This window comes from Drosophila biarmipes, chromosome 3R, assembly GCF_025231255.1.
Source record: "Drosophila biarmipes strain raj3 chromosome 3R, RU_DBia_V1.1, whole genome shotgun sequence".
Lineage (NCBI taxonomy): Eukaryota > Metazoa > Arthropoda > Insecta > Diptera > Drosophilidae > Drosophila > Drosophila biarmipes.
In genome coordinates, this window is record NC_066616.1 from 13,184,270 (window position 1) to 13,208,688 (window position 24,419).

General features: G+C 44.0%; 1 protein-coding gene across 6 annotated transcripts in view; it reads right to left on the reverse strand.

Moving 5' to 3' along the window:
* LOC108031525 (uncharacterized) overlaps window positions 1–24,419 on the reverse strand; it is a 48,314-nt gene that overhangs the window by 6,571 nt on the left and 17,324 nt on the right. The window contains exons 3-6 of one of the 6 annotated variants that reach the window (XM_017105049.3): window positions 21,926–22,128; window positions 20,400–20,835; window positions 19,558–19,908; window positions 11,401–11,792 (exon numbers count right to left, since the gene is read on the reverse strand). In XM_017105049.3, coding sequence (XP_016960538.1) covers window positions 11,401–11,792; window positions 19,558–19,908; window positions 20,400–20,835; window positions 21,926–22,128 — 1,382 coding nt within the window. Of the gene's footprint in view, window positions 1–10; window positions 262–1,333; window positions 2,377–8,221; window positions 8,285–8,884; window positions 9,475–11,400; window positions 11,793–19,557; window positions 19,909–20,399; window positions 20,836–21,925; window positions 22,129–24,419 lie in introns of those variants that run through there. The other 5 variants (XM_017105052.3, XM_017105053.3, XM_050889333.1 and 2 more) reach the window with 5 other exon arrangements.

Sequence of the window (24,419 nt, forward strand, 5' to 3'; positions counted from 1 at the left end):
GATCTCTTACCATCGATGGCATAGTGGCTGTGGCGACGCTGCTGCTGCGCCGCTGCTGGCGATGATGATGATGTCGGTGAGGAGGTCGTGGCGGTGGCACCTCCCCGATGGGGGGACACTTTCAATTGACAGAACCTGGTCAGCTCGTTGAGCGTGTGAAACGATTTCTGGCGGACGAAGACCGCCGGAGAACGCAGACAACTGCTCATCTGGAGCTTCTGCGGCATATTGGGGACTTTGGTGCTATCGCTGTGGTAGCATCTGCAAGAGCGCACAACATTAACGACCCGATTTGGCCATGGATTAAGCCAGTTTTTACTGTCTTCGCGTGTGTGTGCAGCCTATACCCCATAGCCTATACCCTGCATGTATCTACGTATCTATGCACACTCTTGTGAAATGAATATTTATCCTCGCCTCGAATCTCCCACCCGTTTTACGGGTTCCGCCGACGGTGGTAAACAAATGGTATGCATGGCAAAGACGAATGCAAACGAGTTACTAAGAAAAATCGCTTTGTGATGTAATGATAAAGCACGGGGATATCGGGCCTGGGAAACCCTACCCTTGAGACAGACCCACAGCTGCCTTTCGCTGCGTGTGACACACACCATTTGGAATAGTTCACTGACCTACTTGGTGGGGCAGTAAAATCCCAAATCAAAACTTGATGGATGCGCAATAAAAGTGTTGGGCAAAACACAAACAAAGACATCAAAACATAAATTAGATATAGATAAACTCCCACTGAATCACTTTTTTAGTCGCTTGCTAAGCTGGCAAAATGTGGGTTTTATTGGCAAGAAAGAAGTTCACGAATAAAGTTTGCTTTAAACGCACATTAAACGGTTTAGCTTGCTGTTCTCTTTTAGGAATACGAACATCTTGTCTTCGTTCCCCTTCATAAACTCCTTTAACCCAGTTCTTAATAGTATTATGATAATACTATTATCGCACTCGGTCTCCACAGGAAATAACTACTTTATCACCACTTTTATGTTTTCTAAGGATTTAAAGGGGCACCTACAAACAACTCAGGTAGAAGAGCGGCTTTGGTACAATGAAATCAACATTCCATTCGAACCCATTTCTTTAGCTGTTCCTTCCTTGGGGATTTGATTTGCTTGTTTGTCTCCTGAAGCAGAACGATTTTATCCCAGTTTATAAATGATAGAAACAAAGCGCAGTTTGGCTGGTTTTAGACTAATATCAAATCTGTTTTCTAATTCCTAATCAAACTATTTTTCTCATTCACTAAACACTTTAAAACGGGAACCTTAATTTGCACTTAAACCACACTTCTGAATTCGTCCAAGGATTAAAGGACACCTACGACTGTTCAGGTAGGGCATCGGCTTCCGAATGGTGGCCGTGCGCATGCGCGTAGTTCCATAGATGCCCTGCTGGGCATGTCGAGTTATGTCCGCCAGCACGGAGCTGGATTCCTCACCACTCAAGGTCTTCTCCAGGTCCGAGTCCAGGGTGGCCTTTGGCGCCCGATCCGCCCGCCGGCAGTAGCTCTCGGGTATCTGGAGCAGTTTGCAGGCCTTCCGAGGCAGCGTGGCTCCCACTGGCAGTGTGGACATGAGCCGTTCAATGCCCAGCTCGCCGAGGTCACAGGATTCCGAGTTCATCTCCCTTTTCATTGGCACAAATTCGTTCTTTCCCTTCACCTTGGTGGTCAGAACGGCCACCGCATCCAGATCGCCCAGCATGCGCAGTGCCTTGGCCGCCTTGCTCTTGTCCAAAGTGGCCGATCCCCGCGAGCTTCGGCTGCGCATGTGCAGCTGGGTGCGCAGCTTGAAGGGCGACTGCAGCGGCAGGGCGGGACTGTGCAGCTTGTTTTTTAGCCGCCGCAGGGAGGAGCGGACGGAGTGAGAGCGGCGCAGGGCGGGCAGCGAGTCGCCGCTCTCAGGGTCCTTCTGGGGCGTCACGATATCCGCTGCCTCAGCCGCCGCCTGCTGCTGATCCTTCAGCTTGGCATACGAACTGAGGGCCTTGCGACGCTCCATTGGTCACGCGAACTGTTTCACTTTTTCTTTGCCTTTTTCGCGTTTTTTTTTTAAGATATTTTCCGTGAATTAGGTTCTGTGGGAAGGCATGTCCTTCGAATGGCGAGTTTTTCCGTCTTTCGATCGATTATGGGTTTTACTCCAGGATTTTCCGTTGTTCGCGTCCCGTGGCTCAAACGCACACTGAGAGCAGTTTCGGGACGTGATTCTGAAGCAGATACCCTGCTCACAGGCTCTCTGGAACGCAGGCTCTCGCTGCTTTTACGTATCTCTCACGATCTCTCGGCGTACGGTAGAGGTCAGATAACTAGCATTGACATGGAAATTCCTTGGGCAACTGGATTGTAGGTTTCATTTTTTTATTATTAAATACCTCCTCAACTATATTAAAAGTTTTATTTTCTTATTTATCTCTTACGATCACTCAGAGTACAGACGAGGCCAGATAAATGAAATTTCCTTGGTGAATGAATGAAATTTCCTGGATTGTAACATTCATTTATAGTAAAAATTTGTTTTTTCTTAGATATCAGATTAAAGTGGATAAGATATAAACATAATTGATCGCATACTTAATTGGTTTGAGTCATACTAATTCCACTTTACTAACAAAAGTACGAAATTAAATTAACATACTACTAGGTATATGAGTCATGTTTAAACAGTCTTTTGAACAGTCCTTGAACTATTGTTATCCCCTCAGCTGTGTTTTAAAGTACTTCCTTTATAGAGGGTCGCTAGGTAGCTGTTCTCTTTATATGAACTCTCATACGACTCTCCTTCTCTCCCTCAGAGAATTTCCAGCGCTACCTACCCTCTAAAGGTTGTTTTCAGGAAATATCAATCTACTTGATCCCTGTTTACTGGGCTTCGCGCTTTTGGTTTAATTTTAGACAGGACCGCATTTGCATATACCTGCCTTTAAACTCGCCTAAGCTGTGGCGGTTCCCGAAAAATTCCCAAGGATGCCTTTGTGCTGCCCGCACGGGTGTGGGAGGGTGGGTTGTAAAATCAATTATCGGGTATTTCAGGCTTCGCAGAGCAAAAACAAATCAGCCGGGGTCCTTGGAGGACAAATGCAGCAGCTCCTGCGGCCGCCGTCGTCGATTCCGGGCCCTGATTTATCGATGTCTGTCGCCGCCTGGTGTTCTATAGGTGTCGTCGTCGCCCCGGGCAAAGAAGACAAATGGAATAAATGTAATTTACGTCGCGTCTAGGAGTCGTCGAGAGTCAGTCCCTGATTAGCCTCGCCAAGTGCTGCAGGCCAGTAAAGTGGGAAAACTAATTGGAACCCCGAAAACGAAAGATGACTACGAGACCCCCAATCGAACCGAAACTGGTTTCATTTTTCGAATTGCTATTATTTACGCGTGTGTTTTTCTGTTTGACTTCCATTTGTTTGCTAATTTTAGACATTTTCCCCTGCGGATGAGTGTCGCACGCTGGTCTTGGTCCACCTGTCAACAGCCACTTAGCTCCGCGGAAATGCTGGGGATTAGTGGGTCTCGGAAATCGTCTATTAATATTTAAACGCTTGGGCGAGGTCAGTGACGAAGGGTGACTCAAGACTCAGATTAGGTTCGGATTCAGCTCAGGCTTGGTAAACATATCATCGATTGATTCACCGACGAAATGAAAACTAATACCTTGGGCATTTGTTGGTTTCCTTTGTTATTTGTGCTTATCTGACTGCGAGATGATTCTTGTAGTGTATTTATTCAAAAGAATTCAGACCATTTTTCTTATATCTTCATTCCAATAAGTGGTTTGGGAGCGCTGATAATTCGCCCACAATTTTCTTTGTTTCAAACGCAAATAACTCTGCCGATGACTAAACACTTATTATGGTTTGCAAGATAGCATGTTATTATATTTAAGAGTATATTTTTAATGCAGCTGCTCAGTAATTAAGTGATTTTCAGTTTGGAAAATGTTTTAGGCATTAATTAAAAACAAACTTAGGATTTGTTTTGATGAATTGCCTAATCTTTCCTTTAGCCATGACTGTGCTCTACAATAATATAGCCAACAATCTTCCCCTTCACGAATAAGATCAGCTTAGGGCTATTTGGCTGATAATATCAGGGAGTTAGGGTCTTCCCCTCCCGCCCAAATCAAACTAAACAGCCAATTGAGGGTGTGCAATAAATAAAATTTGCTGACCCATAAACTTGAAAAAAGAAAGTGACAGTGGCGAAGACGAAAGTCACAAGATGGGGCTCGAGGCAGGCCGGGGTGCCCGAGGCACTCGGTTTTGCAATTGCAGGATAATAAAATTTATGAAGCTACGCCGCACAAAATTGCCCAACATAAATCACGGCGAAGGCTCTCTCGACGACAGATTTGGAGGAGTGGGGTGGATGATATGGGAGGACGGAGGATGGAGGTCATCCAAATCCCCCAAATCCCACTGGGTACACAGAACAACATAATCCACTTAATAGAGACGGCAAGGGAGCCCCAGTAATGGGGTTTACTGGCACGACTCCCCTTTCGAAAGACCCCGTAAATTATGCAGAATTAATCTTACATTCTGCGCTGTCATAATTGTCAAATCTACCACACATTTAGCAAACTTACGAGCGGCAGACAAGTTGCCAGCCATCCAGCCAGCCAGCCAAGCATCCAGGCGAGCGAGCAACCAAGCATTTTCGACTTAATTTAAATAAATTTGTCGCTTCCTCAATAAAAGCTGCTCGGAGAACGTTATAAAGTCTGTCTCGGTGCGGAGTCCCCGATGGAAATGGGGAAAAGGCAGAGAACTCGGACGGCCGCAAGCAAAAAGCATATTTTATGTGCCTCTGATTTCGAGTGCAAATCGCATTATGAGGAGTTCGGCGGAAGCGCTAATTGAATTTAAGTAACCAGACCCCCAGGCATTTCTGCGGAGCTTTAACTTGACCTTTGTCTCTGCAATCAGCAAGCGCATTTAATTCTATTGGTTTACTGGGCCAAATCACGGAACTAATGTATTCATATTAATCAGATATGCAAATTGGACCCTCGTCGCCGTAGCAGAGACAAAAAAAACTGCGAAAGAAGAAGAAACCCACTCTCTTGGCTAAAAAGTCCGGCCAAAATGGCAATAAACATTTCCACCGGGTCACTCGGACTCGCCCCACTTCCTGGCCTGGCCCGGCCCATTTTCCCCCGCCATCCCGCGCCTCATCCGCTGTGGAAACAAACACAAACCAATAAGCCAGCATTTAAAATTATGTAAATCCAGCGCGATTTGCACAAAGTTTTGGCCGCTGACTGTTTTTTGCTGCTGCGGGATTTCTCTTTTTTTGTTCCCTGAGCAGGGTCAAGGCGCAAATCTGTCGTGCATAAAGGGATCTCGGTTTTTGCGTTGATATTTTTTGGATTTTAGACTTCTGGCCCGCAAATTGAAAAGTTTATGCGGGATACGAGATCCGAGTTCCACTATTAACATGGCTTACATACGCACACAGGAAAAGTTTCCACTAATTTAATAACTCCCTTAGTCACTTGTGGCTTAGCACAGTATTTATTTCAAAATACTTGAAAGTCTCCCGTGCTTTTATAGGGGTTGGTAATTATATTTTAAAACATAAGCCATATAACACCTTCCTATTGTAAGCCAAAGTGAAAACAATATTTTTTTCCAGCAAAAGATGCTGCCCTCTGACTTTTGACACCTATAAAAACGATTTTTTATTCACGTCGGTTATTACCTTCCCAATGGAAATTGGTATTGCGTTTCTTTCGAACTTCCTGGAATTCCCCGCCATGTAACAATTTCCTTGGAAGACCAAGTTTGCCCTGACAGACAGCTCCGAGCTCCGGCAGCACATTTGGGTCACCCACTACCACAATTGCGTGCCCCACAGCCTGTTCGTGTGACCTTTGGGGGCATTAAGTTCAAAAGTCGCACAAGTTTTTCTCTGCGGCAGCTAGAAAGCATTTGACATATGTGCCGCCCATATCCCACAGCCCACAGCCCATAGCCATTCATTTGCATTCTCTTATGTGTATCTGTATCTATGACGCTGGATATCCGCCCGGGTGGCCCGTGTTTCGGGATTGGAACTCGGTTCGGATTGGGGCTCGCCGTGTGGGTTCTACGTGCTCATTGCGTTCTTTGACAAACGTGACGAGCGCAACTTCAATTCAGCCGTCGAAGATATGTTGGGAATCACAGCTACAACGACGGCAACGGCAGGCATTTCATTTATATTGTCCGATATAAAAGTCTTTTGATTGATTTCACTTTGCTTATCTGCTTTGTAAAGCGATTTCCATGAGAGCAGCCCCTCCGCACTCGGAAAACGGGGGCAGGAAGCGGGGAACTAGCTATAGACATAGCTTTAGGTAACTGGAGAGGCGACTAAGGTCAGCTGGGTTGCTCTTGGGGGCAGGGCCTGATGGCGCTGGCTGGAGACCATTTTAGCTTAACCATTTGCATGACTCGTTGGTCGCGTTATTCGAAGTCCGAAAATCGATGCGGAGGCCTTTAAAGAGTTGCTCCTATTTCGGGCAGAGGCCAGAGATTCGATAAATTAGCGTTTCTTGGAACTAAATGAGTCGGGCGTGGGCGGGGTCGTTCTGGAACCGGGGCCACGATGAAGCCATTGAACAAAACGCCGTGGAAAATGCATAACGGCTTGGAAATCGAGACTTGTCATACGACGAATTAGGCAGCCACAAAGCTTCCTTTGTTCGGCGAACTCAAGCGCTGTAAGAGCCGTTCCTATTCAAATTTCGTTACCACACAAGTCACGCTATTCCCCCGTTTTACAAAAAGGCCAACCATGTCCAGCGCCACGAATCACACATTCTACCTTAATCACTGGCAGCACACCTCCGGGGCCGGGGCTCTAAACCTTATCTGCCGACGAATTATACAATACACATCGACGACAACTGATATCTTCGCCGGGCTTGTTGTTCTGTGTTGCCTATGTTTGCCTTTCAGCCATGAGCCGCGCAAGTTTTGAGCTGCCAAAGCCAACAAATGCGATAACTATAGGATGGGCGGCCAAGTGCGGAGAAGCAGGGAGGGCTAAAAGTAAACAAACTTAAGGAATTGGTAAAAGTTGCCGGCAATGTGCCACAACAAATTTTGCGATGAATTCTTTTTTAATCAAACATTTAAAACTTTTTAATAAGTGCACAACTCCAAATAAAATAGAATAGCGAGCGCAAACACAAACTTTGGCCTGTGGGTCGTTCCTAAGTGCTTCAGGTCGGTACACCTTCCCGAACCCTCAAAAATTCTCTTCCTCGTGACTGTGGATCGCAGAACTTAGCTACACAACGAGAAAATGCTAGCCCTGACAAGGGATATAATTTTCAATAAATGTTTTTATAAATATTTGACTCTTAAGGGGCTTAAGATGAGACTAGAGTACAAAACAGTTTAATTATTATAAGCTGAACCTTTATAATAAAATTTTAGTAGTCATAAGTTGATTTCTTGAACAAAACATTACCCATTTTCTATCTTTGAGAAATTTTCCCCTGTGCACAGGTCGAGGAAAAACTTATTTTGCCATGCTTAAGAGCCACTAACTTTCGCTGTGCACTATTTTTTATTATTTCACGGTAAACGAAAACCCGAAATATAAGAGGCGCATACGTCTGTAGAACTTTATGGGCGGAAACGCTGGCGGTTTACGGGTTTGTTTTGCCAAACGGACCGAGATAGAAACAACGGCTAAAAACAACCGCTGAAATATTAATGGTCAGCGTGAACTTCAGCTTGAATTGGCTGCAAAGTGGGTGGAAAATGGGAACTTGGTGGCCTAGGAAAATTGCGTGCCGAGGCAAAATTGCAGCTGTCAACGGCAGAAACTGCAGTTCGTAAACAAACCGCAAGGCCCAACATGCATTGGGAAAAGCAGTAGAAAACGAGGAAAAACTTAGCTCAAGAGAGATTTTATTTTTACGGTGGCGGGTTTTTCCGACTAACAGATGAAACATTTTCCTTTTCAGACGCCGACAACTTTGACTTTCCTGCGGTGTGAATAAACCTTGGTTAACAAAAGCCAAGACAACGCAAAAATGTTGCAATAGTTCAAGTTTTTCATGTCGTTGCATATTTTCACCCCCCGCCCCCCAGTCCACCACCCTCAGAAGACCCCAACAACAAAGTAGAGGCTGCCTTTGTGTGGAAGTGTGTGTGTCTTGTGGGGTTGTGTGTGTGTGTGTGTGCTAAAGGTGAAGTACGTACGTGTGCGTGAGCTTACCTGTTCATTGTGCGGGGAGCGTATTTAAAATTGCAGCACAAACCACTTTAATGAAAACGTCGACTGTGAAAACAACACAACAAATGAGACAACAACAAAGATCAGTCGGCTTGCAAAAAGCTTTTTACAGTTGCAGCTCCTTGCGGCTGTGTGCGTGTGAGCGAGAGAGCAGGGTGCACAGAAAGAAATTTGATCGAGCTGTTGAGTCAAGTATTTTGAATTCTACATTTGGCAGCTCTGCTGTTGTTTTTAATATACAAAAATACACCGAATCCTAACATATTAAATAAGTAATATTAAAAACCTTCTTATTTCGATGTATTTTATCAATATTTATTATGCAATTACCAAGCTAGAATTTGCTACAATATAAATTTATAGTGTGTTTACTGTTTTGATTTTTTACTAAATGGATCTAACTTTTTTCTTTCTGTGCACATAATTATGTTGCATCAAGAAGGGGGTGGCGAGCAGTGAAGAAGAAGACGCATCAACAGGGAGACAGTTTGATAGACACGTGAGTAAATTGCTCTCACCCTGCTCGCTCTCCCCGCCCCCCTCTGCCGCAAAAGCAAAAGTTCACTTTCGCTGCCCCCTCTCTTTCTTACGCCGCAGCAATTGTTGTTGCGGCTCCCACAAAAGTTGGACATGCAATCCAATTACCGTTAGAGCCCAACTGTCTCCCAGCAAATTGCAGTTTTTACTGGCACGTAATATTTAATTAACATTGCAAATAAACACACACCACGAATTTCTCTTTGCCCCGAGGCTGTTTACTGTGTTTTTAAACGCTGTTTTCGGTTTTGAGTGACTTTTTTAAACGAAAGCGATGCCTTTAGTTTTTTGACACTTCTTAAGCAGCGGCACGCACACACTCTCTTCTCGGCTCTCTCTTTTTTTCGAGCAGGTAACACCAACAAGGTGATCTCTTTCGCCCTCTCTGTCGCACACTCACACAGCGCAGGCTCAAACAGGTAGCAGCGTATACGTACACTCACACACACGCAGGCGCAGCAAGCGAAGCAGAAACAAAACGCAAAGAGACGCGTTTTTTCATTTGCACAATTTTCACAAATCCGCCACTATTCCGGGATCTTATTCAGCACTTTCAAGCAAATAGTTGATCATCCATCCAGTGGATGCGAAATAACCAATTGGAGCGCTGGCTTTCAAAACAGTAACGATCGAAAGGGATTTCTTATTCGCGACGCCGACGCGCAGTGCGCTCTCCGCTCAAAAGACGATCGTTGACTGAAAACGCTGAGAGAAAACGAAGTTAGTTGTTGCGCCTGCGATCGCCATCGTGGGGAACTACCGTTGTTGTCTGCCGGCGTTGGCGTCGCAGTCGCCGTCGACGCTGGCGTTGGCGTTGGCCGCTAATGGTCAGCGCTTCACAGTTAGTCGCAGTGTTGCCAAGAAAGGCCATCTTTGGCGGAAAGATATAGAGAAAAATAGCTAGTTTAGCTATTTTTTAAGGATTTGAAAAAGGATTTTTATCTATGTATCTTTCTATCCTTTAAAGTTTAAGTCTTACATAAGCCATACTTTTCATATTTATGTAGCACTAAAGATGTTTTGTTCTTTTGAAGAAACATGTAAGGTAAAAAATAATTTAAATATAAACAAATTAAAACCTTCCGTGATTTAAGACACTCTCCGCGGCGTTGCAACTTGGAAGCTCCTCTGCTGGGGCAGCGATAAAGCGGGACAGATTAGTGTGGGTGAGAAAAGATCTTTCTGTAAGAAAATCTATTTTCTCGTTATCGCAGCAAAAGCCTTATCCCTTCGGAAGCTGGGAGAGGAAACCCGGCTTTATTAACATATTTATCAAAAGCAATTCTCAGATACATAATATTACACAGAAAATATAATATAAAGAAAAAAATATATAAACCATACAATTTAAATTTTTTACTGTAATTACATAATTTTTTAAAAATTACACAAACGTAAATAAATTCCCTAATTATTGCGAACTGCACTCCCAGTTTCCTCTTACTTCCCTTCTACTCTGATAGGCTTTGGAGTGGATTTCCAGGAAAAGTTTGGTCGTGAAGTTTTGTTAAAAGGAAGCCGCTTGAGCGTTTTCAACAACTTTGGTTTTACTCTAGTAACTATTCCAGCCGATTGAACCACGAAGCACCGAAGCACAAGTTTTCACCTTTAGCTTGTTGGGTGTTTTAAGGCCTTAAAAGTTAGTTTTGATCGACGGCCATGCTAAGTGTTTCACCTTTAACAAAAGTTTGTGTGGACTCTCAAGTTCGTTGCATTAAATTGATTTTCTGATTTGTTCGCCTCCCTCTGATTTCCAATCCCTTAGACTCTGAGCTGGGAGCACTCGGCCCAAGTGGCAATCGATTTAATACCGCGCCTGCCCTGCCTTCCATCCGGAAAACTCGAGTGCGCATTTGAATTTCAATCAGCCGGCTGCAGCGAAATAAATAAGCCACCGATGACCAGAACGATGAGCTCCTTCCGTCCACTTCCATTTCCCCATCTGGTCAGGAAGTTCACTCCCCAACCCGACAGTGATGGGTAAGGTACATTATTTGGTTTAGCTGGTAAATTGCCATAGTATAGTATAGCATTCACGATTTATCAGTGATTTCGTATGTGTATTACTGGATCCATGAAGGGCAATCCATTATTAAATTATCTTTGTATTCATTATTGATATGGGCACATATCTCATACCTTGACAAGCAAATGACAAAGGGCAAAGGCATTCATATACATTTAAATGCAATCCCTTTCTCTGAACTGTGAAATATTAGTCATGTTTAGTCATTTTTGTGGACATTAATAGGAGTGCCTAGTAATGTTTAGGTTTGTTTTTCCATATAAATATGATCTTTTTAAACTTAAACCCTTTTAAATAATTAAAAATTATAAAACATGCTTGGGTTTAGAAATTGTTGATATATAACCTTCGTTTAAGTTTCAAAATGATTGATATGATACCTTTGTTTAAGTTGAGTTGAATGTTTGTTGAGTGTAATTATTTTTAGTCATTGATGGAGATTAAACGAGTTATAAGATAGCAGCAATAGCCGTAATAGTAAAGGTTCCGGGTTTGAGCCAACACCAAAAGATAGTTCCAAACTCTATCCAACAATATGGCACGCATCGCCTGGCAACAAAGTAGATATTGTGGATTCCGCATGATTTTCCGCACTCACCGTTAATGATTCTGGTCAGCTTGGAGCGGCGCGTGGAGGAGGGGCTGAGCATGCTTTCGCGCCGGCTGCTGCTGGCACTGCTGCTCCCGTTGCCGCCGCCCGACGCCCCATGGTGACCTGGGCCCGGTCCTCCCGCCGATCCGGATCCGGCTGGCGGGTCGCCGTAATTGACATTCAGCTGGGCCTGCGCCTGCGAGCCAAAGGAGCTGGGCGTCGAGGTGGAGTACAGGCTGCTGGCCGAAGGACGTTTGCTGAACGGCGAGGGGCCGCCGGAGGAGGAGGTGCCACCTGGTCCCGTGACGGCCAGCGAGGGGCGCGGCGACTCGCTAAACACAATCTCGGCAAAGGAGTCGATGCTGGCCGAGCGCTGAAGAGCACTGCTGTCCTTGCGCCTGCAACAAAAGGGGGAAAGGGAAAAGGAAACACATAAACCACAGTCATGAAACACGATGAGCAACTCAATGGATTCTGGCGGGGATTCCTGCGGGGGAGGGCTGGGCCACGGGTTCTCCTCTAACAAGTGCAAACTTGCAGAGTATCGTAATTACTTCACGCTGTCTGACATTTTAATGAGCTGCCCGCAGACCATTAAGTGCCACTGCGGTCACTGGCCGGCCTAGTTTGCCATAATGTGACCGTTTTTTATGGCCAGGCCAAGAGGAGAAAGCCGCCCGCTCGCCGGGCAGCGGCACAAGTGTCGCCACTGCTGTGCAATGCACGGAAAAAATACTTGCAAAAACAAGAAACTAATTTTATTCCATGTACTGAAACTCCTAAAACGCCCTTTATGTTAATCATTAGCTTTCATTGAAAAAGCACCCAATATGGGGTCTTCATCTATGCTTTGTTAACTTCAAAATTAGTATTTTTAGTATTAGTATTAGAGCTTATACTTTACTTAAGTTATTTTAATTTAAATTTATTAGTCAGAAGGTACTGTTATAGGAAGATATACTTTACCTATTAAAAATAACAAAAGACTTAAAGTAAGAATTTTAAAATAAAATGATATGATAAAAATCACTTCGATTCTTTAATTTGTTTATTAAAGCATTAATATTAATCAAATATCTCAAATTGTGAACCAAGAACAAAATTTAAATAGATGTATATATACATTTATCTTGTAAAAATAGTAGAAAAAAATAAAAGTAGAAACAAATAAAATACAATTAACTAATATAATATTTGAATGGTCGCAACCTATTTGACTAACAAAATAGTTAATCATCCATCATCATCAATGGTATTTTCTTTAGTAAATAGTAAGAAAATCAGGAGTAGAATACAGTGTGTTTTCCTGTACTGTAAATAAATATAACCCATACAATTTTTTTGTGTGTATGTAAGCCTGGTGGATTTGTTTATTTTGTTCCTAGTTAGATTGATTTTTCTCCGAGTGCACCTCCAGCTGGTGCTAATGTGTTGCTGTGGGTAATGCTGACAAAGTTGACGCATGTTCACAGCCGGTCGAGCGTATTTCTTCATTCAAGTCAAACACTTTTCTGCGCCTTTCCCGCACTTTTCTTGCGTTCGGCCGGCACGCTTTTGCCCATGACTGGCCAAGTTTATGGCCTGCGAATCGAGGTGAGCGATGTGGCTGGCGGGTCAGAGTAAACTGCAATTTACGGTCCACTTGGCGGCCTAGTAATGGATTAATTTGCCAGCTGCCTGGGAACCGCGGTGGGCTGGCACTTCATGCTTTGACTGCACATCGAACTTTAGTTGCGAACTTTGTTTTCCCTTTGCAGCATCATATTTTGCTGAATTAATTCGCAGGCCGTGCACAAATTGAGTTGCCTCCGCCGGCACCCTTTTGCTCATTTTCAGCATTTGCATAATCAGAGTCAAGTTGGGGAACTCGACCGCACTAAGCACGCTCCAGCCTTGGGCTGAACTTTCTCTGTGCCAGCGACTGCTAACCAATTCGTCCTCCAACGAAAGCTCGTATATTAATACGAGTTTCGGATGTGTGTCTGCGCCAACATGTCGTATGCGCAACATTTTCAATTAAAACCGCAAAAGCTGTCGGCTGTCTCAACGCCCTCGTGAAGTCAAGTTGAGATCGGAAGGGGCGACGTTTCGGGGGACACCAGAAGACCCCTTGTACACACGTAGATGCATTTGTACACAAGCTAATTCTGTTAATCCGAAACCATAACAAACCCGGAGTCGCTCCATCCGATCTCCGTCTTTCGCTCGGGTTCTCCTACCCACGAGACAATTAAGTGAGTTTGCAATTAAACACATTCATAATTTGCCAACAGCTAAATACGCTTAATCAACGCAAATTCAATCAAATTACGACGCTTTTGAGCGACAAACGAAGTGCTTCCCCGGCCCCAAAAGAAAACCCTTTGCCAATCAGGCTGGCACTGGCCTTGTTATACTGCGGAAAAATTTAGGTACTTCATTATTAACTTGATACAAATGGAATAACTGATTTAGATAGCTCTTAAAATGCACATTATATAGGCATCTTAAAAAATATGTATATTGTTGATAACATTGTCTCTGATTACTAAATTTAGATTGTTATTAATCATAATATAAAGTCATTATTATTAATTTCTTGCCCTTTGTTGAGGACTTCCTTTTATGCCAAGTGTAAATCCCTTAGTAAACTGTGCTGCAAAAACTTGTACTCGTCATCGTCGTTGATGGCTGATGGCTGGGTTATTTTGGGGGCTGAGTAGGTGTTGGCTTGGGGTGGGTTTCGGGGTGGCAAGAAATATAAGAAACGCCCAAGCCACATACACATTTCACGGCAGGCGACAGGCGGCAAAGTAGACCCTAGTTAGCTCTACTTGACTTGGCTTGCCGCTGTGGCATGTTGCCGTTGCCCTTGCTAGTTGTCAACCTCATCGTCGGCGGCCTGCGATGCAGATGAGAAATGACAGGCGACCATATGCCCCGAGTGCTCGGTTATCCAAGTCTAAGCCTCCATAAGACGTTAGCCTGCTTGGGACAAACCCCAGAGTGTAGCTCTGGATAGGGCTGGATCTGGAAGCCGTCGATAGTAATGATTGTTATTAACTTATGCATACATACGTGCCAGTGCCAAGCACTTTAACCAACTGCCAACTGGTGGCCATAAGTCAAGAGCTGGGCCACACAAACCTAGTCTGTGTTTTCCCTTGCCGGGAATGGCATATCGAAAAATCAACAAGACTGCCAGGCATTTGACTTGTCAGGGTCGTGAAACAAGCCACCTAAATGATGAGATATGAACTCACAGAAAAAAGAAAGGCATTATAGCAACAACTCTTGGCACATTTATACAAATATGTAAAATAACATACAATTTTAATATCATAACTTGAATATATATCACCTATATACTTGTGAAATTCGAAATCATATGATGAAGTTTTAGGAAGTTGAACCACTTTTAAATTCTCATTTTGAGTCCCAATTTTTCTCCCTGTAACTCGTATGCCACTCTGCCCGGTGAGTGCCTTTCCATGCCAGGTTTGTCTGTCATTTGGACTCCCCATTTACACTTTTCCCACAACTCCCCCCTCAAAAGTGATTTGCAGGCAATGTGCTAGGAACAGGTGACACTTTCACGCACACAATCCTTGCCTGCTTAAATATTTCGAGCTTGGCTCTAGACATTTTTGGCCATGTCCTTGGAAGGCTCCTTTAAGCTCGCTGAAGGGCGTAGGAGCTGTCAGTCCGGTGTGGAAAACGGTCTTGATAGGGGCTGGCTGCCTGTGGACTCAGATGTGGGCTGGCAGCCTCAAAACAATTGACTGGGACATGGCTTTGTGTCGCATTTTCGGTAATTGGATGTGAGTGAAAAGTGCATTGGGACATGGGAAGTTAGTTAACCCGGGATCGATATGTGGGTGTGTGTGCTTTTGGCTGGTCAAATGAGGCCCACATTAGGCCTAATGACTGTTGGCCAACTCCAACCAGCCGACTCTTTCAGGGGCACATGTGGCAAATTTCTGGTTGTTGTCTGTCGCTCATCATCAGAGCGGGGTTTCCACTCGCATTTGCCGACCTTTTATGCGGAGCCCCGCTCAAAGGACACAAAGTGAAACGGAAAATAAATCAGAAACAGAATGGCGGCCGTGCCACACAAATTGATGTTGACATCAGCAAGTCGGCGACTTCGTTGAGGCTTTTAGCACAACTTTTTTCCCCCATTTTTGTTGTTCCGCGGAGCCGCGTGCAATTTATAAAATTTTACACTACATAACCTGCCGCCGCCCACGAAAGTCAGCTAATGAGTTTTGTCATTGTATTTGTTTTCGCATCTCTGTGTGGGTGGGTGGCTCCTCAGAGTGTGTGCGTGGCGCACATGACGTATGCGCGATTTCAGTTATGGTTCGTTTACTCGAACTTCCAGTGGCATCTTGTTGTGCCAGCTAGTTTAGTGGCCTCTCCTGCCGCAGCAGCAGCGGCGACAAGACGCACAAACTTTATCCACAACATCAGACTCGCTGCGCGGTGGCAGGACACGATTTTATTGGCTCCGCATCGCGTCCTCTCCATCTTCGCAAACCTCTTGATGGAAGAGAGCTGGGGTATAATAGGCTTCCCTCAGAAGTGGCAAATAATAGTATTCTGTTGATTTGCATTCAAAAAGTCATAGAATATATTACTAGCATTTTGAAGTCTCCTTAAAAGGTGCCCAAATGTATGCAATAAAAAAGCCAAAAATCGTTGCATACTGTTGAGCGACTTCTGTGAGGCCCTTGAAATACCACGGAAACCAGTGACAAATTTCCACTGTGCATATTAAATATGAAAGCCTTTCATCTGTATTGTCAGTTGTATTAACCCAATCAGAGCAGAACGCATTGTTAAAGCTTCTGTGCGCTTTCAGAAATCCATATCCATTAGCAAACAAATGTATCTTGCAAATGACAACGCATTGTTTTACAATCACAGTGCTTGTGTGTGAAAGTAAATCAGCCGGAAATTGATTATTGAATGAAACCTCTGTTTGAATTCATTTTAAGTGTCAACTTTTTAACTTGAATCAGGGAATGCGATTAAAAATGTGTTCGCTAGGATTATCTTCTTTAAATTGACAATTTTAAAAATTAATATGGAATTAAACATTGTATTTGCCAACATGTCTTTCAAACTTTTAATTTTCCTGCAGAGCCGAATTATCAGATATTCCTCTGTCGACTACCATGTTCTTCCCCGTACACTTTCTTAAAATGGCGAAGGTTCGGCGGACCGCCTCCATCTTTGTCTTTGGCTGTTGGCTCATGAATAATGCATTCACAATTAAGCCAGTGAGGACTGAAAAAACCCCGACTAAGACCCAACTGGGGAGTTTCTTGGCCCACTCCCGCGGCCACTCACTCCGTCTTGGCCGAGCTCTGCAGCTATTATTATGCGCATTGCTGGCTTCCACTCTTGCCATTTACGTTGTTTTACTTGCGTACAAGCTCGTTGGCTCTAAATTTAGCAACGTAACGCAATACAAACAGAACACAACTGAACAGAACCGAACAACAACGAGGGCCATAACACGCCCCAAAAAGAGCGGGCTCCTTTTGTTTCGGTTTGGGGTTTTTGCATTTTGAAATATCAAAGTTTAAGCACATAAAACAGTGACGTTGTTGCGCCAGAGCCCAGTGTACTCCGTACGTATATCCAGTGTCCTGCTGTCAGGAGGCGAAGGGCAGAGGCGGGCAGAAGCGCTGCAATCAGTGTGTCGGGGGAAGGGAAATGGGCACCTCCTGTGGCTTGTTTGCCAAAATGATTTTACACTCTTGACCATGGTCAACGGCAAGTGGTCCATTGTGAAGTGCCGGGGCGAGTGGGAGTTCAAGGCGCAGTCCTGTCGCTCGTAAATTGCTTAATCCCGTCAGGGACATGTGATATTGGCCGGTCTGGGCTGGGTCCTGCCCCAAGCTGCACGTCGATAAAAGTGCTTACATAATTAATCAGGACTAGTTTGATTCGCCCACAAAACCCGTTGAAGCTTGTGAATTCGGAATTAGCAAGTGTGCTAAAATTAGGAAAACCAATTTAACATGCATCCCCCACTGCTAAATTATTCAGCGTTGTTTAACAGGCGCACAAATTAAACCACAATTAAATAAGTTGCATTACATTTGATTTACTCACAGTGCGCGGTTGGCGCACAAAAATAAATATTTCTTTTAATTAATCGTGGGATTACTTTTTAATCACATTTGCTGGCTTTTAAATGAGAAAGCAGAACTCTATAAATAAATTACACTTCATCTGCCTGGCAGATGAAACGATACGAGCCCAAAAGTGTGTAGATGCTCATTTTGCCATCGGCCATATAGACGTAGCGGTAGTCCTTATCGAGGTGATGGACCGGCTGTCCCGATCTCCATTTCAAAAACTCTACCGTTTTGCCCGAGGCCAGGGATACAAAGTTCTCTGAGTTAACCCTGTTGTTTATGCCCAGCCAGTAAGGTTGATTTCGGTATTTTGCACTAATGGCGTCAAATTCCTCCTGGTTCTGAAAGGATGCCAGATGACCACCCATCACACGACAGGTGATGGCAGCCTCTGTCCAATTTTTCTCTTCCTGAACGATGCGAAAGTATCTCGAACCGAATTTCTCAAAGTAGGCAGGTATGACTTTTGTCCAAGTCGTTTCCTTTGTTGCCACTGCAATTTTAATTCCACTTAAGGTTTCCTGAATGGCTTTCAAATGACTTTCCATCACAGCCTGCTGCTTCTCCAGATTTTCCAATCTAGCTGCGGTTTCATTTAGTATTTTGTCCACTCTGACTGACATCACATTCCACAGGTTAATAAGCCTGGCATTGGGCTCAATCAATGGAAGCAATGTGCTTGGGCAGAGGCCTTCACTTTGGCTTGGGTGGTTCCTTGGTAAATCTGTGTTATTCTCCGATTTTACCACTCCGTACAGATTCCACATCAAAAATGCGCAAATATAATATATTCCCGAATTCAGCATCTTAAAGCAAAACAACAGCTAAAGTGAAGAGCTTCTGGTATACTGCCTTTTCTTTCGAGACTCTCTCTGCTGATTCCCTTAAAGAGTTCCGTGGCATCCCATAATCTTGAAGGAGTTTTTATTTTACGATAGATTTGACACACAACATTTTATGAACCTCTTGCAAAAGGACACTTAAGAATATCCCTCCCTAACAATGTACCATAATCCATTGAGATGAAATTCATAAGTAGAGTGATCTTAGCTCAGCTTGTTGTTTTTCTGCCACGACCATTAACTCAGTGCGTGGTGTTTTATAGTCGGATTTCGTTTAATTGCGTTGCTTTGGGTTTGTTTTTATTGAGGAAATTGACGTAATTGCCGGATGTAAGGTCACTCTTGATCCGAAATCCAAGCCGTAGTTGAAGACAAGCCTAGCAACCCCAAACAATTAAACAAAAACAAACTAATTAATGCTAATCTAATAAATATAACTATATATTTTCTGAAGAGTATCTTGTAGTTTATCCATATTTCTTCTAGAAAAGTACTTTCCCTAAAATTATTTATACCATGAAATAAGTACTTAAACCAAAGTTATTGAAGGTTATCACTAATTAATGGAAACATATGAACTAAATGCTAACTGAAACGTATTGTTGGGACTATGGCTTTAGTGGTTTCCCCTTGAGGCTGCTTTTGCCTTCAGGAGGGGGCATCTAAGTCCGCCTAATTCCACCTGCAAGTCAAATAGCTGGGGTTTGATTTGTGCAACTTATCGTGTGGCGGGAGTGACGTTAATTAAGCCAGCTTCGTGGCAAAGGGACGTGGCTGGAAGGGGCTGGAGATGCCCCGGGCGTGTTAGTCTTGCGACTGCATGTGTCTCCATTAGCCTGCCGTGAACCGTAACGAATGAAGACAAATGCGGCACTCGAAGGCAGACCAAGCTGCTGTCCTGTCATCCAGTCCACCCGTCCATCTGACCATCAGACCATCCCTCCAACGGTCCCACCGTCCTCACATGGCCGGCCATTAGGTGGCGGACCCAGAGACACACGACCGAGATCAGCTTTCCAGCTCGAGGGCGCAAATGAAATTAGCTAATTGCAGCAGTTCGCCACCAGAGCAGTCAGCAGTCAAGGTGAAAGTTGACAGCGCAGACAGCGGTGGTCGTGGTGGAGCAGGGGGAGGAGCGGGAGGAGTAGGTGGCCGGGGGGAATGTTGCGCTGTAAATTACGTATACGCACCTCTCCCAGGACAGACGACGTGGCGCCTCGTCGCCGAGCCCCAGGCCCAGTCCCCTGCCCAGGCTCTGGACCGCATTGTCAGCCGACGGCGGTGGCTGCAGATTGGACCTGCCTGCCAGGGCGCTTGATTGATGCAGCAATTTGGCCAGCCGTGTGAAGGTCGTGCTCGATCCAGAGCCGGAGCCGGAGCCGGAGCCGGAGCCGGATCCCGAGCTGGCCGACTCCGCCAGGGGCATCTCGTGCAGGGTGTGCTCCCGGGACATCGGCGTGGAGGCCTCCGAGGAGGCGGCCGCTCGCTTTCGGGCCGCCAGTCGATAGGCTCGGGCTGCCACCACATGAGGAGCTGGGATTCTGTAAGAGGAAGGGGTATCCTTATAATACTATGTGTACTAGATAAATGGTAATTAATATTAAACACTTTATGCAGTTAAAATGTTCTATTAAAATACAATTTTTTATAGAGTTTAGTTGATTATAACATATTACAGATCCTGATCCCCAACACCACCTTATAAATAGTATCTAGTATTGCTTTGCCTAAACCTTTGCTAGAACTTGTTTTATAAACAAAAGCTAGATTATTATATTAAGTCCTCTCAAATAATAATGAGCTGCCCCCTAAATCTAGTGCCATAAATCAGAACTTGTTGGCTGTAGGGATGTTGTTAGATTATGACGGTAATATATTACCTTTTCTGAGGCATAATTTATAACCTTTCTGCTTTTGCTAAAGAAGAAGGAATGTTTGTTACCCTTGATACTAAAAGGATAATACGTTCCACTGCCACTTTTAATACGACTAAAGTCCCTAATGAGGCTTCTCTTATTTAATTATTACCCACCTGAGCAGCAGGGACCCGTCCGCGTGGCACTCAAAGTCATCGGAGAGTTGGAACAGCGAGGAGTCGCCCAGGTGGTGCAGATGTTGCAGATGCAAATGCTGCTGCAATTGCTGCTGTTGATGCAACTGCTGCTGCTGCTGCTGCTGCTGCTGCAGGTGGTGGTGGTGGTGGTGCGGATGGTGGTGCGAGCTCTGATGCTGGTGGGGCGTGCTGCCCGAGGACTTCCGGCGATAGACCAAATTGCTATCGTCTTTTGGCAAATTCAGTGACTTCACCATCAGTGTGTTGTTGTTGTTGGCCAAATGCGAGTTGTTGTTGTTGTTGCTGCTGGCGGGGTTGTTGTTGCTGGCGCTGTTGTTGCTGCCACGTGTGAGCAGCGACCACCGATGACCGCTGGCGCTGCCACTGCGGCTTTTGCTGCCCAGCAAGCGCTCGTCTGTGCGGGTGAATAGTTTGCACAATCAGATAAAACAAGTGGGTTAGTACACATGAAAGCTACTACATGCCCATATATGTAGGTTGTCGTGTGTGGCTTAAATGCACTTTCATTATATTAATCATAACTCGTGCTGAAAACCTGTCAAAAGTTCTTAATTACACACTCTGCTGGCACAATATGCCAAGCCCACATACATGTGGGTGCCCAGTGCCACAGGAAATTGTGCAAAGCGTTTTCATTATAGTTTTACATACTTTTGACTTTAAGAACTTTTTTGGGAATCGTCTAACCATTACAATTAAATCCGATTGAGCCTTGAGTTGGTATTTTAAATACTTAAACCCTCAATTTAAAATACTTTATTGCTTAATTTATTCTCGTAATATAATTGACCAGCTTTCCCCTGTATAACTTTTGTAGCACACATTGCAGCGCTGAAATTATATTTATATTTTCCCTGCTCTTTGGTCAATTAGTTAATCGAATCTGGCCTTTGGTGGCGTGCACATGAAAATGTTTTCGAGCCCATTCCGGAAAATTATTTTGTGTGGGAACGGCAATTCACAATTTAAAAAGGCATTCGATGGCATTCAAGAGCTGGTGTTCTGGGCAGGCAAATAAGCCCTTAAAAGCCGCTCTCAAATCAGGCAGGAAAATGCATATACATGGATTTTACTGGATGCCCTTGGCCTGATTACGGGCTCAACTAGAATCAATCAATTTCTACGCTATCCCAATTAAACCGTTCTACTCTTTGAGTACATAAACTGTGGTTAAAACACGAGATGTAAAAAGCCTTGTATGCATTAAAATATAAAATAGAGTTTTCCAAGTTAAAGGTTATCATTACATAACATCTCTTGTTTAATTTAAATCTTTAATAGACCTTTTGACACATTTTAATGCACTTTCTACAAAAAGTATCTTTCCTTTCTCTCCCCACTATTATTTATGCGACATTAACTCCTGAAATTCGATTTTACAGTAAATTATCTATGTGTGGGGAAAATGAGCTTGTTGTTCCATCGGATTTCATTGTAATTAACCCATTTCGAGGGCTGTGGCAAGTATATACACTTATACGCACCCAGTTGGAATGTTTGTTTGTCCGTGTGCAGCGAGACGACCGGAAGTCCTGGCACAATGATGGCGGGCAGGGTGCGCGACCGTATCAATGGCGGCGGCAGCTTGCGGCTGCCCGGTCGCGATTGCGACCCGGAACCACCGCCTGCCCCACCGCCCACTCCGCCTGCACCACCCGCGGCGGCGGCGGCGGCACTTTGCTGGGCTCTGAAATGAACAGGATAAAAGGGGTGAAAAAGGGGTGGAACGGGGTGAGTAAAGGGTGCGGAAGAGCCCGAGAAGAAAGTGACAATAATAAGTTAATGCTATTATTTATTAAGTGCGACGAGTCGGGAGTGTCAGCAAGCAAATGCAATTATTTCCCGTCCTCATTGCACAGCTCCATGCCATTTCCGTTTCATTTGCATAGGCCCCCCTGGCACCCACCGCCCCTCCTCCAGGACTTATGTATTCCTTTGCACATTGAGCGAGGATGGGGGCTATTTTTCGAAAGTTTTACACTGCCTTGTGTTCTTGGTGGCACTTCTACGAGAGTCACTTTGGCAGTTCAACATGTACTACTCAAATACTACTACTACTCAAATACATTTTAATTTAGCAACGATTCCTTAGTGCTTGTTAAGATGCTAACTTGTTGTCTGTCTGAGGAATTTAACATCAACTAAAATTGCTTGGAAAGATACATTTATTCAGTTATTCTTTAATCTTACAAAAGCTCAACTTAATAGTTGGAAAAAGAGAGAAAACAAACTTTGTATTTTAAGTCTCATTTTGTCGGTTTTCACTTCATTTTTCACTTATATTTTTAGAAGAAATCGTATGTAAGTTTTTATACAAATTCAGTAAAGCAAAATTTAAAAGCAAATAAAGTTGTGCGGTGTACTTTAATCCATTCCTGATTTTATTGATATTTTTACTGGGTTGAGAAACACTTTTGTGGCCCACCCGAATGTCAGGCATTAAATTTGTTTATTACTTGCGCCCACTGTGCGCTGAAAGAGTGCGATTGTCAGCTGTCGCTTTGCGCATTTTTTGCGCTCGCATGTGAATTACATTTGATTGTTGTGTGGAAATTACTTTCCACACCTCACAGGCCTGCAAAGCCATCCCCATATCATTCGCTGCCGGCGACAGCTGGCAAGCCCGGTCCCCGATTTTTGCATGGCGAGGCCTCGCTACTCCTGCAGCCTGATGTGTGATTGAATTCCTGGCACTCGAACTCGATTCCCAACTTGACGCCTACACCAGATGCGTCTGTCCTTCTGGCTCCCCCAGCCCCTCCGCCACCATCTCCGCCAGCAATTGTCGAGCTGATGGAGCAGTTCCGCAACCCATTCCAAGCAACCCACCCAGCCACCCACCAATTGAACTATATGTATATATGAGTGCAATACAAAAAAAAAAGGGAATACGATAGCTGTGTATGCTAAAAAAAAATGGAAAACTTTTTATTTGATTTATTTCTGACTTTGACATTTTGCCAAGGCAAGGCGCCTGAATATCTGCCACGGCTGCCCCAATCCCCCCCTGCAATATTGATGATGATAGCAGCCTGGCAGCTTGGCAAACGAACAGAAATCAGCAAAGTTTTTCCCACCCAGAGGCATTTACAAGATCCCAGCCAGGGACAACACATTCAATTGCTGCACCCGCACTTAGTCCTTTCCCCTTCCGTCGTGGCGGAAACTGCTGCAAAGTTGCAGCCCTGCACCAAGAGGCAAAGGAATCGTGTAAGCAATTTATCTGCGTCCTTGCCACCGACGGAGTGCGACGAAACAACAGCGGACAACTTGAGAGGACTGCCGGCATACTTGGTTAAAGCTGCCAAAAGAGCAACACGCGACACAATGTCCACACATAAATAAGGGCGAAATTACATAATGCCTTGGCGAAAAAAGTTAAGGCGCTGGAGGGCCCAACACGCCTTTTGTTTTTACAGCACACCGAAAAAAACAGAAATCTAAATGATTATTTGTATACTAAATAAGGAAATCCTGTATTGAGGAAAAAAATCTAAAAAAACTCTAAAGTTTAAGGAACGATAAAGAAGTAAACACTTTCATTGGGTTGAAAATAAATTAAAGTAAAAATAAGAATACTAAAATAATTATTTATAAAAACATAAGAGATACATAAATAAATAAGTTCATATTTTATTCTGTACTAAGCAAGGAGTTACATTTTAGTAGATATTATAGTATATATTTTTACTTTAGGAAAAGTGTCAAAAATATTAATACGAATTCCGTAAAATGTTATTACAAAATGTTAATTTAATGGAGTCTAAAACTTTCTTCTTTTAAACCATATATCAATCTATACATACATCAGAACACTAGTCACTATATCAAAATCAGACTGATTTTCACCAGGTATATCTATGAAGTACATTCAGTTGAAAATCTGTCACTCGAACTTTGCTAACTCAAAGTTACATTGTTGACATGAGGCAATATAATTTGTGACAACTATAATCAATTTTTTGTATCTGGTCGATG